Raw genomic sequence first — 26,713 nt, 5'->3', positions numbered from 1 at the left:
TGACACGTGCAATGTGAGAAAAAATTGCAAAAGGATTGACTAACGTATTATGGCCTATCCATCCATGTTGCTCGGGTAACTGGGTTGAGGAGGTTAGATCGGCAGTCGCTCCTTGTAAACACTGGTCTTCCAGTCTAACTGTACTCAGTTGGATCCGTTTAGACTGGAAACCGACCCCGACATAGTTGGGAAAAGGCTCGGAGATGGAGACAGATGGATGGCCTATCGTCTGGCTAGTTCGTTACTCCATGAACCTTGTTGTGTACCATGGGAGTATCTTTAACGAGTTTGCCGGACTTTCATACAGTCTGCAAATAGTTGTTTAATGTTTTGACTCAATATGGACATGTGTATTGATAGTGCGCACATTAAAAGAAAAGTTTGATGGAATTATCTGTAGATAGTCTGGCCGTTAGTTGTTTCTTCTGTGGAGGCTCTGAATTTAAGATAGAAATAAAGAATGAAATTTTTAAAAAGTTTTTTTGTAATGTAAGTAAGACAAATAAAGTATCAATCTTTTCAAGCTTTTGGCTACTTTTGAATCTGATGGGGTCAAAAGTTCCCACGGGATGCGGGTAAAACTGTAGGAAACAGCAATTTCACAAGAAAACTGGGAATGTGGTAGCAATTCTATTCTTAACTCTACCTGTAACCGTTAATGAGGTCAAATTTTAAATACAATTTGATTGACTTGAACTAACAAAGGTTCCTTTGGATGTCAAGAAACGACCAAAATGGCAATGTATACCAAGCCATTGAAATATATCATTTGAGACGTTTCTTGGCTAATTGCCTACAACTCACTAATTAACCTATTTCGTTAGTAAATAAACGTTTTGCAAATAAACATTTTTAGTTAGTTAAAATAAACATTTCTGGCCTTACTACAAAAACTTTAACCCCTGTTTTACACTTGTCTAATAAAATTTTGGCTGCAAAATGAACCGTATGTCAATGTCATAATTTGACATTTTTTTAGACAAGGCATAAACTGACGTTTAAAAGTTTTTGTGGTAAGACGGTTCCTGTTTAAGGTACGACAAATCATGTTTCGTTTCTATTATTGGCTTTTTAAAGAAAACTCATTGGAAAACATGATGACGTAATGAAGCATAGATATATCGATTTTTTCCATATCTATGTAAGTATTTAAACAAAGACAAGTTTTGCACCAATTTGCAAAAATATTGCTACTTAGTAAGTAATATCTTTCGTACTGTATTTAACAGTACGTTCCTATTTTCCGAACCATTCATTAGGATAAACACAGAATACGTGTGGGGTTTAAGATCGCAAATGTTTATAGGTACTAAAAAGTTAATGGTTCATTACTAACAAGTGCTATCATAACCTATTTCCAGAATATACTTAGGTTTTCACAAGAACTAGTGGTTTCCCGCGGTTTGAACCGCATAACGTGGGAACTACTTTCCGTACCTGGATAAAATATAAATAGCCCGGGGATAGCAAAGCTTCCCAAATGTATAATTTTTTTTCAAATTGGTTTAGTCGTTTTGGAGCCTGTCACATTTTTTTTCTCTGATAATACTTATTAATAAAAAATGATAATGGTTATAGATTATTATCAGCTTATAGATTGTTGTAAATAAATTGGCATAGTATAATAGATGATCTGTCGATAGGTAACATATGTACAGTATGTAGGTAGTTTCATATTCAGAACGTTGTCGCGTGAGTCACAAAATAAATACGGTTGGCTTAGATGATTTAAATAACCGGACACGCCATTGCCGTGCCGTCCTTCCGTTAATATTACGAGAGCGCCGCTTTTGTACTCACTATGTTCTCAAGTTTATGATTGACCGTTTTGCTGTACTATAAGTAACGATGTGATCACAAATTTGTTGCATTGCTCCAATCGCAGGTTGGCACACGTTTTCGCAAAAAGATTTGAGCTCATGGCGGCTTTAGTTGGTTAAACGCTCTGAGACGGCTGCCCACGGCTATGGAAAACACAGAAACATTACTTCTAGGTATATTATTTTAGTTACAATATTTTCAAAGTAGGATTTTGTTACTACGATTTTAGTTACGAGTTACGTTGAATGAATATTTATGTAAATGGTATTTGTTGAGTTTTTCGGTGGCTTACGAGTCCGTTATTATAAAAAAAAAACATAAGCTAGTGATAACGTAGCTTAGAAACCGGCCATAAAATTAAAACTTTCTACAATATGACTTAAATATATCCTTTTAAAATCTTTATTTGTTGCCTCATTAAGATGTAAGTACCAAAATCCTAATAGTCTTAAAACTCTTACATTTAAAGCCGACTCGTCAAAGAAAACCCTCGCTTTGATTTGAACAAAGGGCTCTGTAATTTACGTCAAGTCCGTAAAAATGCTCTTTCCTTGTTTATTTTCGAATATCCGACAAGGATAGAGGTATTCCGGTAGCACAGAACGTAAAGGGACAGTTTGTTTTACACGAATTCAATTTCTTTTGGGCTTAATAAAGTTATTTATACACGGCACATACTTTCAAAGATAATTGTAATTATGAGCAAGACACATTCGTATATCGGGTGTGTCGTTCACAATAACATTAAATTCTATCGCATACACTTTATGATATTCTATGGCGAATTGTAAAAAAAATAACCTAATCCATTCAGTGGTTTAGCCACAGGAGTCATTTTTCGTTTTTATAATTTACAACATCATGTGTAAAGCAGAGATAAAGTTAGGAGTATCGAATGTTTTGATCAGTTGACAGCTGTCAGTTTTCAAGTGAGAATTACAGTTGTTTGTAATGACTGACTTTTATATGGTGTTCTAATTTTCGCACATTTTTATTCTATTTACTTTGTTTGAAAAAATCATTTTTTTATTTTTACGTATTTTTCTTTTTTCTTTGTGTTAATGGACATAGTTAACCAGTATATTAACGCATTTCATTTAAAGAACGACACACCCGATATATATATTAACACATGCTGACGCGTGCACTCCGCATGCTCAACCTCATAGCTAGTGAAACGGACCTATTTTATTGTTCTCCGAGTGAATTCACAAGGAATGCATTGTATATTTATTAATTATAGATAGTAGATATAGACATTAGTTTTAAGTATAAATAATTTATGTGTAATTAGGGCGCATTTATCGCATTGGGGTAACCTGTAATGGTAAATGTATGTAGATAAAAAAAATATAAAAAAAAATAAACAGTGAAATAAAATGTTTTGTTCTTGTACACCAATGACTGTGTTTAGGAGAGCACTTTAAACTGTAGGCCCTGGCTGTCATTGAACATTTTTGGCAGTCATTACTAGTAGTCGGACGTTAGTAAATCTGACAACCAGTCTTACCAAGGGTATTGGGTTGCCCGGATAACTGGGTTGAAGAGGTCAGATAGGCAGATGCTCCTTGTAAAGCGTTGATGCTCAGCTGCATCCGGTTAGACTTCAAGTCCACCACAGCACAGTTGGGAAAAGGCTCGGTAGATGATGACCTACTATCTAGATAAATAACAATTCTCGAACTGTGATAGTTTCAACTTTTTTTAACCTTTTCAGGTTATTATCTCTCATTCACCCCTTCTTGGTCATGCGTTAAAAATACTCAAACAAGAATGTTCGCTAACTCGCTCGCGTAAAACAAACTGCGGTTTAACTAACGGTACTATAATGTGCTGAAAGCCATCGCCACTAGAATTCCCTCATTTCCGCTCACGTTACTCACGCTCTTGCCTTTATGTCCCTTTTAAAGCGTTTATTTTAAGACTACGTATAAATATTTATATGTTCTGTTATAGTTTTAGTTGGTAATTTAGTATGCTAAGTTAACTTAAATAGAATAAAGATGTCGTGAAATAACTTTTATGACATCTTTGAGGAGGATTGAAAATACTTTCTGTGTCTGGAATTTAATTAAATGATTATTTGTTTTGCTATCAAATGTCACGTTTTTTCAACCAAACACTATGAGAACTGACAACGAAAATAAATAGAAGAAGAAAATGATTGACATTTTAGGAACCTTATAGCTTTCTTCAGCTATAGCCACAAATATAATGCAACTTCAACAATTATAACATAGAAAATGAAGTCCTATTAATAATGTTATGTTCATTTAAAACAAAATATGTTATTCAGAAACACGGAACTCACCTATATTTTTATAACAACGCCATCTATGAACAAAATATTACACTACTTACGTTGCTTTCGGTTTCAGCTGTGTCACGTACTGTTCAGCTTCTCTCATTTCAAAGATCGCAGTAGTTCACAATACTGTCGTTAGATGTCGTTACTTGGTCTTAACATTTCAATTTAAAAAAGGAATTTTGTTAGTAACAAGTTCAGAAGTCGAAATCGGTACCTATTACAATATTGAAGGTATATGCTTAAAATCGTGTGTGGTGTGAAATTATGGAATATTGGTAAATTAATTTGAGGCTGTTACATTTTCCATCAAGTCTTTAGTATTTCAAGCTTTTGAGTACCTCAGGTAGCCAAAAACTTCATCAACCAGCATTCATTTTGTACCCTAACAGCCAAACTACTGAAGAAAATATATCATGAGTATCTACCTCTACTTATTCAAGAACCCATTCTTTAAAAAATATAACTACAAAAATATACTTTCATACGAAAAGTATTCAGAAAGGCAACAATACCTTTAACATTAGTAAAGAAGCGAAAAAAGGTTAGACAAGATTGATTTGTGGAAAGGTTCCTTTGATCTTTGCAACGATTACCTACATTCAGCAAAGCTAAAAAACTCAACATTACTGTTCAAAACGCAACCTTATGCTCGCAGTTATAAGGTTTAAATAAGTGTGTATAAACTGGCCACAATTAACTAGACTTTTTCCCCTTTTCATCCACTCAGAGGGAAGATTATCAAATAAATAAAGATTAGCTTTTTAAAGAAAATTACAATGAGGTTTTTATTTTGGAATATTTCAGGCCATGCTTTTATCGTGAACTAGGGTCTAAGAATCGCAACTTTAGTACAATTTGCTAAATTATCAATTGATTTAGAGAAAAAATAAGTAGTACTTTATCTCGAAAATATTATTAAGATTCTTCCCAGTAAACTATTGTGTTTCAGAGATAAATCTAAATATATAGAACATAGAATACCTCGTATACAAAAAAACTTCTTTTATATAAAAAAGTATGACGACCTCCGTAAATACTATTTAAAACCGCCATTTTCGGTTCCAATTGATCCAGTATACTAAATAACATAAAAATAAATGGGGCCACTCAACTTCAATGCATATAAAACGGCCCATCGGTCAAACGCTCTCACTAAATCAGAATATCAGTGAATTGTGCATATTTTCTTGTATAGGCGTGTTGGAGCTAAGATCGTTTAACCAACTGGAATCGCTAAGAATAAACTTCTTTATGTAAAAAAAAAAACATTCATTATTCGTGTGTTATCTATCGATCACGAATAATGAGTAGTTTTTCTTTTAAGTACACATTAGATTCAGGTGCTTACTTAGGTTGCTTCTACATGGAGCAAGTAACTTGCGCATGTTGAGACACATGCGCAGGTTACATACCTACATTTTAAAAACGTGCGGATCTAGCGTCTTCCGCACAACAGCTACATGCACCGTGTAAACGCACTCTTACATCTGGCAAAGGAGAAAGCAAGGTAATGGCGTCTCCGGTTGACAAAAATGCTCTAAGTACTGGAGTTATGTGTAAAACTCTATGGGAAATATTTGATCATATTTCTCGATTTACATATAGAATGGGTGATCGCAGAAATGGTTATCGGTTTGCAGGTTGATTTATAGTATACCTAAACTCGTTTCTGATTGCCCTTTGTGTTTTTGCCTATTCTACTCCTGTGAAAGACTATGTACCTTCATTTTGGTAAAGATGAGATACATTATAATATTGACTGTTGGATTTAATTTGTCATAACTAAAACAACATTCACAATTATATCAATGACTAACCATTTTGCCATCGTTTCACATGGAACTACTGCCCCTATCGGGATAAAATATAGCCTATGTTACTGGGAAGGGGGTAGCTTTCCAACTGTGAAAGAATTGTTAAGTCGGTTCTGTTTTGGAGCTTTTAGGGCCCAATCAAAAAATGATTTCTCTTTATAATATTTATAGAACTATTAATAATGAAATTGTTCTTTTTGTCCACAGAACAGAAAACAAAAAAGTTTCCTGTGGTAGTATTTATACACGGCGACTCCTTCGAGTGGAGTTCTGGCAATCCTTACGATGGGAGGATCCTGGCGTCTTATGGAAATGTCATGGTTATCACCGTCAACTTCAGGCTGGGTATCTTAGGTGAGGAGAAAACAATTTTCTTGATCATCATCATGTATTTTTATTGTTGCACTGTAGGTCATAGGCATAAGAGCATCGCATACAGAGAACGAATGATCATTAATCACTACGCTTGTTCAATACGGGTTGGCTATTTTAGACTCTTCAAGTCCAGGTATCCATATCAGTCATTGATGCCCAAGATCTGCTTTCAAAGTTCATATAACTTACAAAATTAGATTGTTAGTTGCGTGACACTCAAACTTAAACTTAAGAAGGACCAAAGGTCACCAAAATATGCATTTCTCTCTGAAAAAATCGAATAAGAACTTCTGTTACCTGCGAACAAGTTTAGAAGTTTCAATAGATTGATACAACAAAATTGATCCAAGTTTGACAACTTGAAAAACAAATTCAAGCCCGAATGTTTTCCTTTTTAACTTTATGGTTAAAATCTTATCCTTGAGTAATTATATTTCCAGGTTTTATGAAGCCAAGTTTAACAGAACACGTTTACGGCAACAATGGGCTGCTAGACCAGTTGGCAGCATTGCAGTGGATCAAGGATAATATAGAAGATCTGAATGGTGATCCATCATCAGTCACTCTGATGGGACATGGGACCGGCGCTGCGTGTGTTAACTTCTTGATGCTGTCGCCAATATCGAATGGTAAGGATTATTGCGTTTGCCTAGGGCTGCGAGATTGTTCGAAAGAGTTACTGTGGCCTTGGTATACAAAGGGCTTTAGAAGAAACATGGTGGGTTTTAGTCAGTAGAAGTCTGGCAATCGTTCACGCTGCACCAACAGCGGGAGGGACCATTTGATGATTTCTCACTAAAACAAAGGACAGAGAAAAATAAAGAGCAATAAGCAGCTAGATAAATGTTTTTTTTTTTAATAGATATTAGTTAATTAGATAATTTATAACAGCTATTTAAGAGTATATAAAGTTTATCTAGATGAAAACGCAAAAATAATAGTGCAAAATAAATCGAAAATAATCCCAGTTTTGATATCTTTAAAACTGTGTGTCTATATAACATTATATACCATACTCAGTTAATGAATAAGTATTACGTACGTTTGCTTTTGAGCGATAAGACCGCCTGTTGTACTCACACGTATTTGTTTGTAATGTCCTTGTCTATGTTTGTTTTGGTGTACAATAAAGAATATTCTATCTATCTACGTAATTTGATCAGCTATATACAGCTAGACTGGAATCCAAATCCAACGTAGTCACGAAATATGGTGTGTTGTTGAGACGCACACACCAAGTAAGTTATAGTTTACGATACAGCTGCAGCACTTTTCGAAGAAAAACAGAATTCCGTCTCAAGTTTTAATTTCCTACACTCCTTGTACTCACATCGCCTTCATGTTTCATTCCTTGTAGTTAGGTAAAGGTACCACGGAGGAAGGAAAGATGAGGGTATCCGGCAGGTAGGTCAGGCGTCTTCTTGTAGGTCAAGTAACGTACGTGATGATTTGTTTTAAAAATACTGGGCGGGTTCTAAAGAAGGCGTTTGTGAGCGGAGCTAGTAAGCTTCCTTGTCCCCCGAAAACCCGCATTTTGACGCTATAAATTCTTAGGAAATTTTGTGTTATGATATCTCCGCTAGTCATTTTATTCTCCGTGGTAGGTAGGTACATATTATCATCATGTTCAGGCCATTACACAAGCTATATTTTATTGTGAACGTACGAGTTTCTCCGCCACGTTTCCTTAATCGTTTCAAGGTGAAATCGCGATACGTTTCAAATGGCATCTTGTGGGCTAAACGAGCGTAAGCGTGATAACTGTAATGCAACTGAAAGTTATAATAAAAGTACCTACCTAATACTTTTTTTTATCATTTTGTTTTTTTTTAATTCTCTAATACGAGGCGTAGGCCTCTCGTCATACAGAGAAGGAATACAATGCTTGCTTAAGTCAGAATGGAGATTTAGGGAACATAATATCAACTTTTTTCTTTAAAGGTCTATTCCATCGCGCGATACTAATGTCTGGGTCTGCACTCTCAGACTGGGCGATGACTAAAGACCCAACTCCTTACACATTGCAAGTTGCCCAAAGCTTGGGCTGCAACCCAAACTCCAAAAACATGATGACTTGTTTGCAGAAAAAACCGTAAGTACCTAATAATAATAGTGATTTTAACTAATATCTATGATATTAATTGAACTTAGAAGGCAGTAGGTATTTATAGAATAAAGAGAAACTCCCAAAAATTTAATAAAACAGAATTTAACCGCAGCCGTACACTGCAAACTAAACAGTTGGCCGACAGCAGCCAATGGTTGGTTTGATGATGTTTGGATTGCCAACCGCAATTAATCATTTGAGAAAATCTTGATTCCAATCACAGTTTTCAGTCGCCCTGATACCTAATAATTACCTGATCTTTGTGATGTGCGCGCTAGTATACCTACATCTACATACTAATTTATTGGCCCAAACAAACAACTATCGGACTTAAAGTCTGCAGTATGCGGACAGTCAAACTGGGTATCGTTTCGTTTCAACTCCTCAGAGTTAGCACACACAACACAATGCAATACTTAACACTAAGACCCTTATTCTTAGCAATACAAATAACTTTAAGCCTCAGATCTTAACGAACAATAAACCGAGAAATATTCACCATTGAACAGTTCTATTTCTCATCTCAAGCGTTAAAAGCTTTTAACGTTTATAGAAATTTTAAAAGCCTTATAAAATATGTATAGTCCATTTCGGTTTTAATGCTAGCAGAGGATTTTATTAACAACAGTTGTTCAGACTTCTTGGTCGTTTCCTCATTTCTTTATCTTTATTTTTCTTCCTGCCATGACGGGTTTCGCTTTTGTTTTCACTTCTCTTTGGGAAAGTCAAAAAATTGGTATCGCCCGCGGCTCGTCGCGCGATAAAAATAAGAAAAAACCCATAAAAGCCTCGCTAGAAGTGCTGTCTGTTAGTGCCTCGATCACCCGGACTCGTGAAAAGACAATACGAAGCAAGTGCAGAGAAAGTGTCCCGCTGGCCGGCCGGCATTTCGAGTGTCCCGTCGTCGGCAGACTGCCTTCCTGTCCACTTCCCTGTTTCCCAGGTAAGTTTGCCTTTTTCACCTACATTGAGGGTCACGGGGTTTCAACGGGGACTTCAACGGAGTTTGCAGTAACGCCAGCAATTTCTCCAGCGAGGCCCATCCATTCTTCTTTTGGTGCCTCCTGTGAGGTACGAATTTCCTCACAAAATCTCGTAAATACTAATATTTCTTAGTAATATTTTCTCAAAATAATATTTCCTATCGAGTTTTCGATTTGTTCCACTCGCAAAACTTCTTATACCTAAGAGTATTGTTGCTGCATTCGCCGTTGATCTCTTATAAGTAGTTCGTAGTGACAGTTGTGCTCGAAGGATTTTATTTTAACTATAAACCAATCAGTTAACTTTTTCTTTCTTCATTCAGTAGTCTCTGAGCAAGATGGAAGTAGAATTGAAATCGTTGATTAAAGAACGCGAGTATGCGTTCAAAAACATGCAAATTATTTACGACTTAGTTAAAAGTTGCCAAGAAAGTAAAGCAAAAATAACTACTTTCAAGGCCAGATATAAGTCAATAGAAAAAATTCGCGATACTTATGTTGAAGTTTGTAAGGAAATTAATAAAATACAATTAAAAATTAATCCGAAGTTCGTAATTGAGGATCTCGTTTTGTTGTCGTTTGACGAGTTATATTACGCGGCCGTTGAGTTTGCCGATTCGCTTGACTCTAGTTCGTGTGCGCCACTGGCAGCGGGATCTGGTACACAATCATCGATTGCTGCTGTAAAGCTACCTAAGTTGAAAATTCCAAAATTCGATGGCCAGATCGAAAACTGGCAGACGTTTAAAGATAGCTACGAGCCATTAGTGCATAATAACGCCTCGTTATCCGATATAGAAAAATTTCATTATCTAATTCCATGTTTGTCCGGCAGTGCGTTGTCGCTCACGAAAGGCGTTCCTATTACATCAGCGAATTACGCTGTAGTATATAACGCGCTCATCGATAGGTTCGACAGCAAGCGCATTCTCGCGACAACTTATTTAGAGAAATTATTTAAATTATCCCCAATTCAAAAACCATCGTTATCGAATCTATCCGAATTAACCAATACACTGTATGAAAGTGTCAATGCTCTTCGTGCTCTAAATATTAACGATTTAAGTGAATTTATTTTATTTTACATTGCGTCTCGACCTCTTGACTTTGACACTAGGCGAAGGTTCGAGTTAGAGAATAAGGACGAACTTCCTACGTTCAATAACTTTCTGGCTTATTTACAAAATTATATAAAAGTTCTGGAAGTAAGTCAGTCACCCGCGTTAGCTTGCTCTTCTAATTTTAATAAATCTAACGTTCGGATTAATAAGGTCGAAAATCATGATCGTCTGAATCGAACGTCATTGATTTCTTTAAATATTAAGCAACCTACCTCAAATAATACCAAGTCAGACCAGATAATATGCGTTTGTTGCAATGAAAGTCATTCTGTGTACCGTTGCGGAAAGATGCATTCAATGTCGGTTGATCAACGCAGAACATTAGTTAAAGATTTGCGTCTGTGTACTAACTGTTTGCGTCCTGGTCACGATAATGTTAACTGCAAATCAAAGTTGTCTTGCTATATTTGTAACGAGAGACATAATACACTGCTGCATATCGAACGTCAAAGTAAAGAAACACAGGCGGGTGATTCAAAGGTGACTGTGAGAGCGGGTTCAAGCACCACGCTTACCTGCTCATCTACAACAGCTGAACCGTTCAAGAGTACAAAGATATTAGGTACTGCTGTAGTGCAATTGCGTCATTCAGATGGTTCTATGCAGTATGCTCGTGCGCTCATTGATAGCGGGTCGATGGATTCATTTATCACAAACGAGTGCGCACGTAGATTAGGTTTGCGGATTAGAAAATGCAACTTAACCGTGTCTGGGCTTGGTCAAAATTTCGTTAATATCAAGGGTCACACTGTTGGTTCGATAATACCTCGGTTGAGTGAGTCACCACAGTTTGACATCTCTTTTGTAGTTTTACCAAAGATTGCGGGAATGATGCCTTCGTCATCGCTGCCGATGTACGTCAAGGATCATTTCGCACACTTAGATCTCGCCGACTGCGATTTTTATAAATCGGGTCCGATCGATCTTTTATTAGGAGTTGAGTGTTTTGACCAGATATATACTGGCTCTCGTTACACTCCCGGTCCCGGATTACCTTGCGCGTTATCGAGTGTATTCGGCTGGGTGATAACAGGTCAGTTTCTTCATAGCACGTCAACTCTGACACCAGATCAATCCGTTACGTCACTCGTCGCGTCATCCAGTGCGTTCGACGATACCGTTCAACGGTTCTGGGAGTCTGAAGAGCCGTCGAAATGTAGAATTTCCGGCCCTAAAGACCAAGTTCACGAAGTTTGTGAACAGAAATCCGGTACCTATCGTACTCCGGAGGATAGGTATTTAGTTCCTTTGATGTTAAAGGATAATGCCCCTTCCCTTGGCGATTCTTCTCGCCACGCTTTAAAGCGATTTCTCAACCTAGAGAAACGTTTATGTACTCGACCTGAGTTTAAAACGGAATATCAGGATTCCATGGAGCAGTACAAAGACTTGGGACATATGCAGCCTATTGATTCTTTGTCTACTGCTCAGTATCTTATTCCGCATCACTGCGCCGTGCGTCCAGAAAGTACTACGACACGACTGCGTGTAGTCTTCGACGTCAGTAGTCGGACTACGAATAATTACACGTTGAACAATATTGTTCATACAGGACCTAAACTTGAAATCGATATAGTCGATTTAGTTACAAAGTTTGGCTTTTATAAAATTGTTCTTCTTGCTGAAGTTTCTCCTGTTTGTAACATTTACAGGCAGATTCAGTTCAGGCCTGCACAAAAGTGCTATCAGTATACTTTATGGCGAGACAGTCCTACCGAAGCTCTCGTAGAATATGAGCTCAACATAGTTGCTTATGAAGTAACGAGTTTGCCTTATTTATCTTGGGATGATGCTATTTCTCAATATTTAGCCAAACAATGGCATTCGCCTGCCGCGAATTTATTAAGTTTGAAAAGTATAATCTTACCGCGGCTAGTCATACCTCCGGATCTTATTGATATCTACTTAGTAGGATTTCGCGACGGTTCGTTAAAAGAATATGAATGCTACGTGTATTCATGCGCTGTTACATGTACGAATTCTACTGTAACGCATCTATTTATAGGAAAGTCTAGAGTGGCTCCTACAGTGAATAGGCTCGAGCTAAGCAATGCTTTGCTTCTAGCGCGTGTGCTATCTCACATGTATAATCTGTTAAAGGATAAAACTCCTATTCAAAGTAATCGTGCTCATTCTTATAGCAGTAGTACGCTCTCTTGGATTAATACTAATCCTCATTTACTAAAAATGCATGTAGCTAATCGTGAAATCGTTATCACAGAACATTTACATTCTCGTCAAGTTCAAGATGTAAATACAACTTTAATTTCTAGACATTCCAATTTTATGAAACATCAAGGAACTTTAGCCTGGTGTTTTCGCATTATTTCTAATTTTAAACGTCCCAAACAAAATTGGGACACTTCTCCTCGTGCTAGCGCTGAACTTAATAAGTTATTGAGAACTCTGGTTCAGTATACTCAAAGTCAATATATGACAACGGAATTTAATCCAGTGCTTGATAAGCAACAAGGTTACAAATCTATTCAAAACCTTTCACCGTTTATAAATGAGGACGGTTTGTTGCGAGTGAGGGGACGCATTGGTGAGGTTTACTTACTCACATCTACGTTACACCCTCTGCTTTTACCTAAACTAAGTCCACTGTCTCCAATGATAGTTAAACATTTTCCTTTAAAGTATCTTCACTGCGGTCCTAGAACATCGCGATCGTTGAGTCAACATAACTTCTGGATAATCGGATTTGCTTCTCGTCGCGATATGTGTTATTATGTTCTAACCGCTTGTCGTAAAAATTTCTTAGGCGCGAATAAATGTCTCAAAGAGTTCGTTAATGAACTTTATAAAAATAAATCTGCTATAGTATACAATGGCTTAGCTTGTCTTCAAATCGTCTTTTGGCGAGCTTGGCAACGTGATTATCTTCACACACTTCAACAAAAGAACAAATGGTTTCAAATCGCGCCTAATTTAAAAGATAACGATTTAGTCATCGTCAACGAACCAAATCTTCCACCTTTGCTCTGGAGATCGGCTCATATAGAACAAGTACACCCAGGTGCCGATAATATTGTTAGAGTTGTTACTCTCCGAGCTGCTAATGGCAAGACGCTTCGACGACCTATCGTCAGGGTCTGCCTTTTACCAATTCATTAATTTATGTTAGATATAATTCGAGCAATATCGATCTCAGTAATTTATATCGTATTGCTCATTCTTAGAAGTTAAGTTTTAGTTTAACATACATATATCTTTCGAGCATAGCTTCCGTTGCGTTCGGCTTATCCGTGAAACCCATGTGGCTTTCAAGTGGGGGGAAATGTTCAGACTTCTTGGTCGTTTCCTCATTTCTTTATCTTTATTTTTCTTCCTGCCATGACGGGTTTCGCTTTTGTTTTCACTTCTCTTTGGGAAAGTCAAAAAATTGGTATCGCCCGCGGCTCGTCGCGCGATAAAAATAAGAAAAAACCCATAAAAGCCTCGCTAGAAGTGCTGTCTGTTAGTGCCTCGATCACCCGGACTCGTGAAAAGACAATACGAAGCAAGTGCAGAGAAAGTGTCCCGCTGGCCGGCCGGCATTTCGAGTGTCCCGTCGTCGGCAGACTGCCTTCCTGTCCACTTCCCTGTTTCCCAGGTAAGTTTGCCTTTTTCACCTACATTGAGGGTCACGGGGTTTCAACGGGGACTTCAACGGAGTTTGCAGTAACGCCAGCAATTTCTCCAGCGAGGCCCATCCAACAGTATTTGTGGTTTACGCTTGTTTGTTTTCCGATAGTGTGTTTGTCTGGTCACCCTATTTATAAACTTTAACTCTGTAACTCGAGAGTTATCCTTCATTTCTAGAGTTCAAGTAGAAGTTCGAAAACTATCGAGTTCTAGAAACAAATAAATTAGGATGGACTCCTAAATTGAACAACAATTTTCTTAATCTTTTCATTGTATTTAAAAAACAAAACGTTGTTGTTGAAAATGTAACAATAAAGTATTTTTTCAAATGAGACCAGTGGTTCTTAAGATTTTGGCGTTAAAAACTCTTCTATTGCGTATTATTGGAATACACGAGAAAGCAACTTTTGCTTTCATTCAAATAAAATTTTCAGGTCTAAGGGTCTGCCAGGGGATGGTAATAAATGTGCTAATAATGAGACTGCTGTAAATATCTTTGTTTTTAGGTTGTCAGAAATAAAGAAAGTGCAGATCTTAGCCCGAGAATTTGAAACTCCCTTGGGACCGGTGGTAGCTGGGTCTTTCATACCCAATGAGCCGGCAAAAACTATGGAATCCTACCCGAATTTATTAAGCAAGTAAGTATTACATCAGGTTATAGACATAAAAGACTAAATTATAAAATATCGTGTAAAAAAATCCCTTTTCCGAACAAAATAAATCTTCTTTCAAGAATTTTCATTATTCAATCGTTAATAATGCCTTCAGTCATCCTATCGGCTTAAGAAATAATGAATTAAAATCAAGACTTTCCGTCTTAGATAAATTGATCTGTCAATTTTAAATCTCTGAACCAGATTGACCTTAAGATCCCCCTTGAAAAATGAATTCGTTATACTTTTGTGCTTTAATTTATTTTGGGCTGAACTTTTATCGTGATTGTCTTTTAATAAACAAATGATCATTCTTATGAAATTCAAATGAAAGTGCTTATGATGACTTATGATAGTACATGAAAGCATACAACTTTTTTTCTACGACGACTTGATTAACACCCTGTCCACTCACGCATGCTCAACAAATACAAAATTAAGAACACGGGGATTCCCAAACTAAAGCTAGCCAGAGTCCCATATAAACAATAATGAGTGAATGTGTGCGAGAATTTGTAGACAGAAGTAGGGAGATCAGTGTGTGTAGATTTCAATAGTAATACTCCCCATCATGAGCTAAAGCTTTGTATTCAATGGTTAAATGTACGAACGTCTGGTTCGTATGAACTGGGCATTTTTTAGCTGTAGAGATGTTGAGCTCGTAAAATCATCGTAAATGATTTCTTGTCATGAACATTGCAACTTGCATAAGTAAAAGCGAAAAAGAAATCGCTTTTACTTTAACTGCTAGGCTTCGTCTAATCGTAAAGTAACATTATTTATGAATACTAGCAACCCGGTACTTGCTTCGCAACGTAAATAAATGTAGAACCGCTTAAACAATTTTACGCAAAATTCGCATAAACTATCTACTAACGGCCAGTTTCTTTATCAAAAGTTAAAGTTAAAGTAATGTCTAAAGTAAAAGTAACGGTCAAATTCGTTTTTTCAAGGCTAAAGTGACAGCAAAACTAATAGAAAAATTGAATTTGACTTTAACTTTTGATGAAGAAACTGGCTGTAAATAGTCCAAATAAAGCCTAAACATTTGGTTCGGATGAGTGAGCCAATTCTTGGGTTATAAAATTACAATTTAAACTGGTATTTCTTTTTTAATTTATTTTTATACATATAGAAGAGAAGATAAATGGCTACAATAAAATTAGTCTACACTAATTAAATTATCTTTACACGTCACCTTTAGTCCGTGTGTACTCGGCATAAGGGGTGTGTTTCGCGAGAATTTATCACTGCAAGCATTATATTCGGGCAGATATTGATAGCCATAGTTCTGTTAGTCATTGTCTGTTATATGCTCTAAGTTTCCTCCAGTCTGAGAATAGTAACTTGTATTCGCAATACAGAGTATTTTTCCGAGTTACAAAAGTATGTCCTAAATACTTGCTTGTTAGATTTATTGGTTGTTATTTTTCTTTATTTCATTATCGAAGTAAGGTTGGGGCGTAGTTCCTTCTCCGAAAATAGATACTTTTTCGAAGTCAGTAAAAGTCAGACTGATTTTTTCTTATCACGGAATATGTCTATGACTAAGTGCCAGGGTTTTCTAATTCCGGTCTAAGTTATGATTAGAAAATCATAGTGCCATTTAGCCAAACTTCAGTAATTGAGCATGAGGCAGTCTAGTAAAAACTTCTGCTATTTGTTACCATTATTAATTGATCCTTTCTATTCAGGTATCAACTACTAAGTGGAGTGACAGAAATAGAAAGGTACCATGACTTTGGTGTCATAGAATTGGAACACGGTGTCTTGGAGAATCAGAGAGATGAGTTTATCAAGAAATTCGCAAAGATCATCTTCGAAGGAGCTGAAGACCAGACTTTGAAGTCCATTTTGAAAGAGTAAGTTTAATCTTTTACCATCTAACCAAAAAAACTTTAAAACGTCAGTTTAACACTTGTCTTAAAAAAAATGACAGACTATGACGTTGAAATAAGGTCCATTTTGCAGCCACGCTTTTTTTAGACAGGTGTTTGACACATGTTCAAGTTTTCTGTACATAGGTTAACATTTAAAATTTAAACGATCAAAGATCCCAAATAGCTTAGGATGGTCGAATTATTACGTAATCCTTATTATTCTTGTTCATGTTAAAACTAGTTTGTTACGCATTAACGCTCAAATGGCTAAACCTATTGTGTTAAAATTTGGAGAAGACGTATGTACATAGATGGACGCCATAAAAATACTTATACAATAGGTGGTTTTAGAATCATAACCATAACTAAGTAATATCTTCCTTTAACAAGAGATATATTTTTTAGATATTCGCCATCAAAACTGGACCCTCAGCGATGGAACGTTGAAACTAATCGGGACGTGATACTCAACGTATTCAGCGACGCTCGTACTTTAGCTCCTGTCATACGATTCGCCAACTACCAGTCCAAAGCCAACAGACAGTCCTATTTCTACGTGTTTGGACATAATTCTATTAGCTCCGATTATGCTGCGGTAAGTATGTAAAAGGGTACAAATGTTGGTACCGGTATGACTTTCCAAAATAAATGAACTCAAATTCAAACTTAAAAACGTTTATTCAAATTAGGCTGATAAATCAGCACTTTTCGAACGTCAAAAACAAAAGACAGCCCCCAAAACGCCCGCACTTCACCACTTCCTATGTGTGAGCTGGGAAGAAGAAGTGGCGCAACAAACTCCCCAGCAACACATGTCTGTCTGTTAGGTGAAGGTGAAGAATGGTAAAGCAACTTTCAAACCCTCGCAATTTTGTAGTGTAATACATTAGTTAGGGTTCCATCTGTACCTTTCAACTGATTATTATGATACGGCTTAAATAGGAACAGTGGCAAGTTGCTAGATACATAACATAAAAGTAAGAGACGGGTAACTTACTATTATGTAATGTAGGGTACGTCCACATAGGTACTCACATAGTGTTATATATCAAAACGGGCAACTATAATAATTATAAGCAAAAGGAAAAATAATACAGCAGGTGTATCAAAAAGTTCCCTATTCCTTCCTTAAGTTGTGCGTTGTTTGACTATACACAGAGATTCAACTTCATAAAAATTTAATATCCCCAAGACAGTTTCATTTAATAGTTCTTATTGTAGACAGATGCTCAAGACTTTCTAAGAAATGATAAATTCTTATTTCTACCATGTTTGTATGGAAGCGTACACAAAAACGACTGCTGCAGAAAATTTAAACAGAAAATACATGCAAAACGAAATATTTCAAGTAGACTCGGCTTTCTAATGTCAAATCGACTTTCACGTTTCGTTTGAAAACACAAGCCTTCTCCAAAAATGCATTCTGTTTGCCTTTTGTTTCGTTTTTAGAACAATAGTTTTGTGAAAACTTTAAAAGGTTCAAGACGACATATTTGAGTTTTAAGGACTATTTATGAGGGGTTCTTTAAGCACGTTCAAGGCCAATTGCGTTGTTCTTAGGTTGGATAACTAGAAAATACCAGTTGGACTTCTGAAGTCAAAAACATGTTTTCTAAAAGTACCTGCGACGTAGTTTTTCCTTAAATTGTGAAGTTGCCAAGACTTATACCTAATCTAAATATTTTTAATGGTAAAAATTAAACAGATATCTGAATAAAAACTTGACAATATCAGTACCATGTTAACCACTTCACTGTTCACGATGTAGACACAATAGTTAAACAATCGGTGTGTATCACATATGACTCATGGGACAGGGCACGGCAGACGATGATGATATTTAAAACAAGATAAAGTATTTATCTAGATACCAACACATTTACTATTTACTACTAAAGCAGCAGATTCTACACAACTGACCATACTTCGTCCCTAGTTCAGGTTATGAAATTAGTTTCATAATGATATCGTAAACTGGTGTGAAGATAGTGCACATCAGGTGCTGGTACCAGCTGGTACATTGGTACATCAAACTTAAAATACTGCTTTAATACTGAACAAACACTATGAAGTTTACTTCCATGTGATTAAGTAATTCGAAGGGATTAATAATGGCGATTTTTGATCGATAGAAAATGATATTGTCGCTACACTACGAGCAATTTTATTGCATTTTTTTAACACGTGGAACATTGGTACCATTAGTATATAATTAGAAATGTTTTTGACTATCGGTATAATTTCGGTAATTTATAAATTGCTATCCGTTTTCTACTATCTATTTGTATAATTTTCCAATTTTTTTTTCTTCAAATCGTTTCAGTTTTGTATAGATCACTGGTAAAGGGTAAAACGAAAGGAGTATATCAATCATAAAAATAACAAGTCCTAAGCTATACTTCTTTTTTGCAGCTCAACAAAAGCGTGCAAGGGCAAGAACTACCGTACGTATTTGGGGTGCCACTTGGAGCGACAAACACCCACTTTGATAAAGAATATACGCAGCATGAAAAGTTGCTTAGTGAAGTACTCATGAGGATGTGGACTAACTTCGTTAAATACGGGTATGTTTTCATTTTGTATCTGGGTTGTATTGGTAGCTAGACTTTCATGGTCTGTAGGATCCATTTTAGTATTCATATAGTTTCGTCATTCCAAATGGGAACAAATATAATGACCACCATAAAATGCTTTGATACCCTTAGTTTTGCAACCAGAAAAATCTACTGAACACCAGAAAAATAAAGTCTAAAAATGTAATAGTACCAGCTATTTTAGTCACGACTTCACTTTAAATTGTATTCGACCACCAAATTTAGTAAATGATCACCAACTCTTGACGACCAAATTAATGTATTATTTTTGCCTAAATAAGTCACTGTGATTGCCATAAAATGTAGGCTTATTATCAAATAAAGTATTATGATGCCATATTAAGTTATGTGTCCGGCTTGCAATGCATGCGTGAGTGTCAGTATGACGAGTGACAGGGGAAAATGGAAGAAAATGACATATTGCGCCGACCCCAAGTAAAATTGGGAACAGGGCAGGAGAAAGAAGAAGAAGAATGTGTTTCTCAATACACTCCCTCGAAAACACACTCTTATCGCACTGTTTAGAGGCATGCAATAGACAATTTTCCACCCTAGTGCAGGAAAAGGGTCCCCATAATGTAATTACATTTATTGTATCAGGCCGAACTTATTTTTTTGGAGTCAGTTTACTTAAACAGGATAGCAAGATGTAAAAACTTTGATTATCATTTTATATTAAAACGCTGGTATAATTTTGATGATCATTCACTACTTTTGGTGATCATTTACTACTTTTGGGATAACAATGATTTATTTGGACTCATTTTGCTTAAATAGGATAGCAGAATGTAAAAACTTTGGTTATCATTTTACTTTAAAATGGTGGTTTAATTTTGGTGATCATTTACTATTTTTGGCTTGCGCATGATTTATTTTGGAGTAATTTCACTTAAATGGGATAGCAAAGTGTTAAAACTTTGGTTATCATTTTACATTAAAATGCGAGTTTCATTTTGGTGATCATTTACTATTTTTGTCTGCTATTTGTTACTATTTCTGGTGATCAGTTAAACATAAGCCATTCCAAATCTATAGTTGTTTTGTGTAATTTCTTAAAATCGTTTCCATAGCTTCTTAAGACCTCAGGTTGCAGAAATTACTTTTTATTTAATACATACAATACGAGTGTGTTTGTAATGTTTTAACTGCAAAAATACTGAACCGCTTGACAGGGGATTTTTTATAAGTTTTGCTATATGTATATCTGGTGGATTCGTAACGTAATTAGTTCCTTCAAACAGCTTTTATTTATTTTTCAGGTCTCCAAATTCACAAGCTCCAGTGAAGTTCTACAACTTGGATAGAAAACAATGGAGTATATATGATCTTGACTGGTCTGAGTATGATGGTACCCGACAGGCTTATTTGAGATTTGGTAAGTTAATCTTTATACCCGCATACTTTGTCAGTCATAGTTAATCTATCGATCGATTTTTGTGACTACGTTATAAATGAAAAAATGTGTTTTAGTTACAAACAACAATTGATTTTCATTAAAACTTGATTTTTGGAAATAAAACAAGGTAGTTATTAATTTCTACAATTATTTATGTATTTATTCATATGTTGTTCTAGATTATTTTCAAAAACACGAACTTTTAAAAATAGTGTCCTGCTATTTCGAATGCAGTTTTTTTTTTTTTTTAATTTAATAGATCGTGACACAAATGCTTAATTCGTTGTTTTTCAGATATTCCTCCAGAAGTGGACAAGTCATACCGGTCGAACTATACTAAGTTTTGGTCGGACACGTTGCCGAGCAAGATGAGCAAATATGTCATAGATCCACTGTTCGAGTACACTCCACCTCCCACGAAACCTCCACCGTCAACAAAACCGAAGGTTACTCATAGAAACACGGCTAGTGTTGTAGGTAAGATATTTTTATTTGCCTTGTAATTTAACAGTAATATCATTATCACAATCGCTACAAATGAAGGTTAACAATAAAACATTTTCCACCAGATCCAATCCGCAGAATATGGGCACCTCAAGTAGTGGAAACCCCGCACCATTCATCATCAATTTACGGCAAAATGCGTCCGTACTCACAACCAGTACGAAGACCAGACACTAACGTTATATACAAGGAGATCATGTCCATTGAGAAACCAGCGCGACCCGTTCCATCAGGATTAATGGAAAATACCTTTACATACACCACTACGATCAAACCAAAACCCAACATGCCAGTAAAAACATCGAGTGCAACTATTACGTTGATAGTGTCGTTAGCTATTCTCTTTCTCGCCGTCAACGTCGGAATTTGCTCTATATTGTATTTCAAAAAACGTAAGCTCAGACTACGGGAACAAACACTCGAGAGTTCTCATCAGCCCCGCGCTGAAATAGGCGAAGTGGATGTAATCGGTCAAAAGAGCTCGAAGGACGACAAAAGCGCTTTGCAAACTCTAAAAAACGGTTGCAGCGTCATAAAGTCGATGAGTTTTAATAAAATGAAAAACAATTCTAAGAAACATAAAAAGAAATCTGATCCCTGTAAGACCCCTAAATCAGATGATTCAGGGGGGTTCAGAGAGAGATTTAAGCTAAGGAGGCACTTATCGACCAGTACTTTAGACGCTCACACTAAAGTGAGGGATTGGATTGCCAATGAAATGATGCACCGTTGCTCTCCGGGTATCCTAAGAAAATCGAATTCTGATTTAAATGAAAAACATATGACTGTTGCAAAACCTTTTACAAGGTCTGAAGAACTTCTCTCAGATACTAAAAAAAGCAAAACGGACAGCCGTAAAATGAATGATAGTATAAATTCTAAAAGTTACGCTTCAAAAACTAATAGTAAAACTAGAACATCTGAGAAAACAACATCGACTTCGGCACTTGGATCACATTCGTCTATAGGAAGCCATAAGCAGTCGCTTAGCAGTATTAAACAAACGAGTAAATCGAATGATTCCATAAAAAGTAAAGCTACTGAAAGTATACAGTCTAAAAAAGTTTCTGTAGCCATAGATGCAACACCAGCCGCTCGCACTAACTCCATATTAAATCAAGAGCCAATAGAAATCTCTAAGTCGTTCGACGCTGGTGATCAAATACATTCCAATAAACTTGAAAAATCTACGAACAATGAATTGATAACCCCGAGTAATACTGAGCCTAATAGGGATGAAATAACATTTACAAATGTTGTAACTTTAGCAGTTCAAGATAAACCATTGATAATATCTCATAAACATTCCTCATCTGATCCAGTTACTGATGTGAATTACGATAAATTACTTGAAAGGATGGAGAGTAACAATCTCGCAAATATTTTACCGCCAGTCACTTTTAGAAACGATATAAATGTGACTTCTCGGGAGGAACGTTCTCAAGCTAATCCTATGACCGCTGAAGAAGCCTTATTAACCATTAAAAAGAGGAATTTTCCCAAAGTTCTGCCAGATTTACCGAAAGCCCAAAAGCGGTTGTCATTACAACCGAACTCTTTGCAGACTTTTCGTGGGTATTCATCTATGGATGATCGTCCAAAGGTACCACCACAACCACCACCAAGAACAACAACGTTGGAACGACGCCTTGCATATAAAAATACGAAACCCCTATCGTCATTCGACGCGTCCCAAGTAAAGAAAATAAATGAAGATGTAGGAGTTAAAAATTATGAAAATATTGATAGTTTGTCGCCCAGTTTGTATCCTGCTGCTTCTCGAAATGCATCTTTTGACAGAAGCAAGCCAGAAACAACCATTATTATGGCAAAAGACAGGGAGTTTCCTAGAGTGATAATAGCGTCCAGTGATATTCCTTCATCTCAGGAACCGAAAATAGTAATAACGCCATCTCCCAGCCAGGTTGAAATACCAACAAATGTACCTAGAGTACGCCTTCCAGATGATTTCCACATTCAAACTGGATCTGTTACATCATTTTCATCCTTTTGTTCCGATGAAGATGACGATGATGATGATATTGACTTGGATGAAGAATTTGAAGATAAACTCATTAAAGAATTAGTTTGTGGTGTAGATTCACCAACAAACATGGATGATATTCTGGATACTAAAGGGCCAGATACAATTTACGAAAAGAAATTAGAAATAGTGCCCGTAAAAATTAATCCCGGTAATGTAGTTCCTAGACCAAAAGATGATTACGTGTGCGTTAGTGATTTATTTTTGCCAGATGTGAGTGATTTAGAAAAAACTGCCCAAATCAAGCCTAACTTTGGACTCAATAAACTTCAACATAGAACTGAGAGTATTCACAGACCGCCGGAGAAAGCCGTTAAGGTAAAACAAAGAAAAAGCATAAGAACTCCTTCACTTCTGAGTCGAAGTTCTAAAGGTAAAAGGGGTAGTGATAAAAGATGTGATTCAGTAAAACTGGAACATTCTAATTCTGGTTCGTCAAATGATACTGAAACTAGTACAGGAACTGTGAAAAAGGTTGAATTCAAGAAAGGTTGATTTTAAGTTAGACTGAGAAATAACTTTTGAATGTTAGACGTAAAGTTTGAGAGTTGAATCTTCAATATCCTGGGTTAAGTTTAGCAGTTTAGCAACTGTAGGAATAAACAGTAAGATCTCTCTAGATTTAATAGATAAAGCTATAAAGGTAGAATCTACTATTTACAACTGAAAATGCATGTTAAACGTAGATGTTTTGGGGATGAATAATTATAGACTTTTAAAACTAAAGTATAATTATGATAATAATTACTTTATTGTTTGCTAACTTTACTCCGGTTTAATTTTTTAAACATAAACTACCAGTTAGATTAAGATTTTGAGAAATGGCACCTACGAAGTAGGTTTTATTAAAATAATAATTGTTATACAGTTATAATAAAGTGTATATTAGAGTAAAACATATCTGACCAAATGAGTGAAATGATATATGTATAAGCCAAAGTACCATTTATATTATATAAAATGCATTTAGAAAATATATGATTTGTACAAAATGGCATTATTTGTTTTATTTATTTACAGTTAAAGTTAAAGAAAGTTAAGTATACAATATCAAAGTTTTCATAGCTTGCCTTGAATTGTAACAATAAAACCAACAATAAGTATTAAACGATATTCCCGGCTTCGCGAAATCTCTTATTGTCTTTGAAAACGCTGTTACTTCCCAAATGTCCCGAATTATACTTTGATCCCCTGTGTGGTGCAAGCCAAAAGCTTTGTTTTTTTATATTTTCATGGCTTAAAAAATGTAAAATGCTAGTTTGCCATTTTTTTTTAAATTTCAAGACTGAGGTATTGAATATTGAACGTTGCGAATATGCAATAGTATGTTTCTTACGTAAAGCTAAAACGGCTGAATTGATTGTGATTGGATTCTTAATTCTTCTTCTGCTCGGAATAAATTTTGAAGAAGATTATACGTCATCTATAGTTTTTAAGTTTTTAATCAGATTATTGCCATAAGTAGGACAGAAGACGCGTACTTTTAATCCATCCATATACCTATTTGAAATAAAAATGTACTGACTGATGGGATTCGAAACACGGTTTACAATAAAAAATCATTATTTTGTATTGACGTCAATTACATTTTTATAACATCATTCTGATATTTGCCTTATCTCATCACTTGGGCCACCCAAACACTTTCAAAGTTTACATCCAGCAACGTTATCGTGGAGCGAGTTTGTAAGTGTAATTCTTGAGTCATGACTCCCATTCAAGGTCCCGTCATCACTGCTCATGCCAATTAGCCCCTGATCCTCCGCGCCACTTCAAAAACTTGGCCAATTATAAATTGTAATCTTGGTATGGCGAACCAGAATTTGGGCAGTTTTGTTTGAAGTTTTTATAGTGCTTCTTGTGATATCACAGTCATAGATTCTGTTATGAGTGGTTATCTTTAAAGTGTGGTTATAAATGGTGAAAGTTATTTTGTTAGGCTGAATCGAATGACGAACTGTAGATGGGCATAGTCATAAGCTACTGGACCGTTTGCTAAGCTACTAAACCGCGGGAAGCAGCTAGTACCTATTTTTTTAAAATCTCATCATCCTCCGAGCCTTTTTCCCAATCATGTTGGGGTCGGCTTCCAGTCTAACCGGATTCAGCTGAGTACCAGTGCTTTACAAGAAGCGACTGCCTATCTGACCTCCTCAACCCAGTTACCCGGGCAACCCGATACCCCTTGGTTAGACTGGTGTCAGACTTACTGGCTTCTGACTACCCGTAACGACTGCCAAGGATGTTCAATGACAGCCGGGACCTACAGTTTAACGTGCTATCCGAAACACAGCCAATGGTGTCTAAGATATACTTAGAAAGTACATACAGACTTAGAAAAGTTGCATTGGTACTTGCCTGACCTGGGATCGAACCCGCGCCCTCATACTTGAGAGATTGGTCCTTTACCCACTAGGCCACCACGACTTTCTTTATTTTTCAAAAATCTACTACATTATAATAATAAATATGTCCTATGTTAAATTTTTTGTTCCTTGATACCTTTTAAGACTAATATCTTGATGATATGCTGATGCTACTTAGCATCAGCTTTGTTATAGCAACGAGAGAAAAATTGTCTTATCAAACAATCCTAATATATTCGACATTGGAACCAACCCAAAGACACAACAACACAATTCATAAAGAACAACACACCACAATATAAACTGAGTTCAACCCCAAAAGAGTTACCAGCTAACTTGAACCCACAACGGCCGTGTGATTTGCAACAAATTGGAAGCGCTCGGCGTAAAACCAAAATTGAGATTATCTCTTTTGTCCCAGCGGTTCTGTTTATTTTCACAGGTAATTTCGTATGTAGTGGGTATGAGACCATCACGTTGAGTATGTTAATCATTGACGCATTGTGAATTGAAAACGTTTTGTTTGATCGGGAAAATGTACCGTTTTACGCGGACGGGTTGGTTAATGGATGCAGTGTAAGTATTTTAACTGTCGTTGTGGTAAATTGTAATACGTTACAAGTAGCATACGTTGGGTGTTGTTACATGATTGAAAGTAGAATACTCTTTAAAATGTTTGCTACCAGCAATTTAAAAACTTTATTCTAGGGGAAGATAAACTTCCACCAACTTGTTACGTAGTCAGTATTGATAAATTAAATAAGAAAAAGAGGTAATGAAATGCATTTTTAACGTGGTTATCGAAAAATATCGATGTCAAGCTATAGGATTGTTCAAAAGAGTTACCGGGGCGCTGGTACATTCAGGAAAAGTCAGACACTGATGAAGACATACTTGTAAGAAAAAACAATTATTTTAAGTACATGAATACAAAAAGAGTATAATTATTCCCATCTGACGTCTCATAAAAATTGGGAACAGATTGACCGAAGTGAAAATTTTCAAAAATAAAATCAAGTGAGGTACCCATTACATGCCCTTATAGGCAAACCTAAACTCGACCCACAAAATATGCCACTAAAAGTAAAATGTTACCTTTGCATTTTCCTCTGTTTCCTTT

The 26,713-nt window shown here is 36.1% G+C and overlaps 1 protein-coding gene across 2 annotated transcripts in view; it reads left to right on the top strand.

Moving 5' to 3' along the window:
- Positions 1–24,224, top strand: part of LOC124639692 — a 46,859-nt gene extending 22,635 nt beyond the window's left edge. For both annotated transcript variants that reach the window (XM_047177148.1, XM_047177142.1), the window contains exons 3-12: positions 6,151–6,297; positions 6,759–6,947; positions 8,260–8,410; positions 14,663–14,794; positions 16,504–16,671; positions 17,095–17,284; positions 19,102–19,253; positions 20,543–20,658; positions 20,974–21,156; positions 21,249–24,224. In XM_047177148.1, coding sequence (XP_047033104.1) covers positions 6,151–6,297; positions 6,759–6,947; positions 8,260–8,410; positions 14,663–14,794; positions 16,504–16,671; positions 17,095–17,284; positions 19,102–19,253; positions 20,543–20,658; positions 20,974–21,156; positions 21,249–23,722 — 3,902 coding nt within the window. In that variant the 3' untranslated portion in view covers positions 23,723–24,224. The remainder of the gene's footprint in view (positions 1–6,150; positions 6,298–6,758; positions 6,948–8,259; positions 8,411–14,662; positions 14,795–16,503; positions 16,672–17,094; positions 17,285–19,101; positions 19,254–20,542; positions 20,659–20,973; positions 21,157–21,248) is intronic.
- The last annotated feature ends 2,489 nt before the right edge of the window (positions 24,225–26,713 follow it).

The sequence above is a fragment of the Helicoverpa zea genome, chromosome 2, assembly GCF_022581195.2.
Source record: "Helicoverpa zea isolate HzStark_Cry1AcR chromosome 2, ilHelZeax1.1, whole genome shotgun sequence".
Lineage (NCBI taxonomy): Eukaryota > Metazoa > Arthropoda > Insecta > Lepidoptera > Noctuidae > Helicoverpa > Helicoverpa zea.
This window is presented reverse-complemented; position numbering and strand designations above follow the sequence as displayed.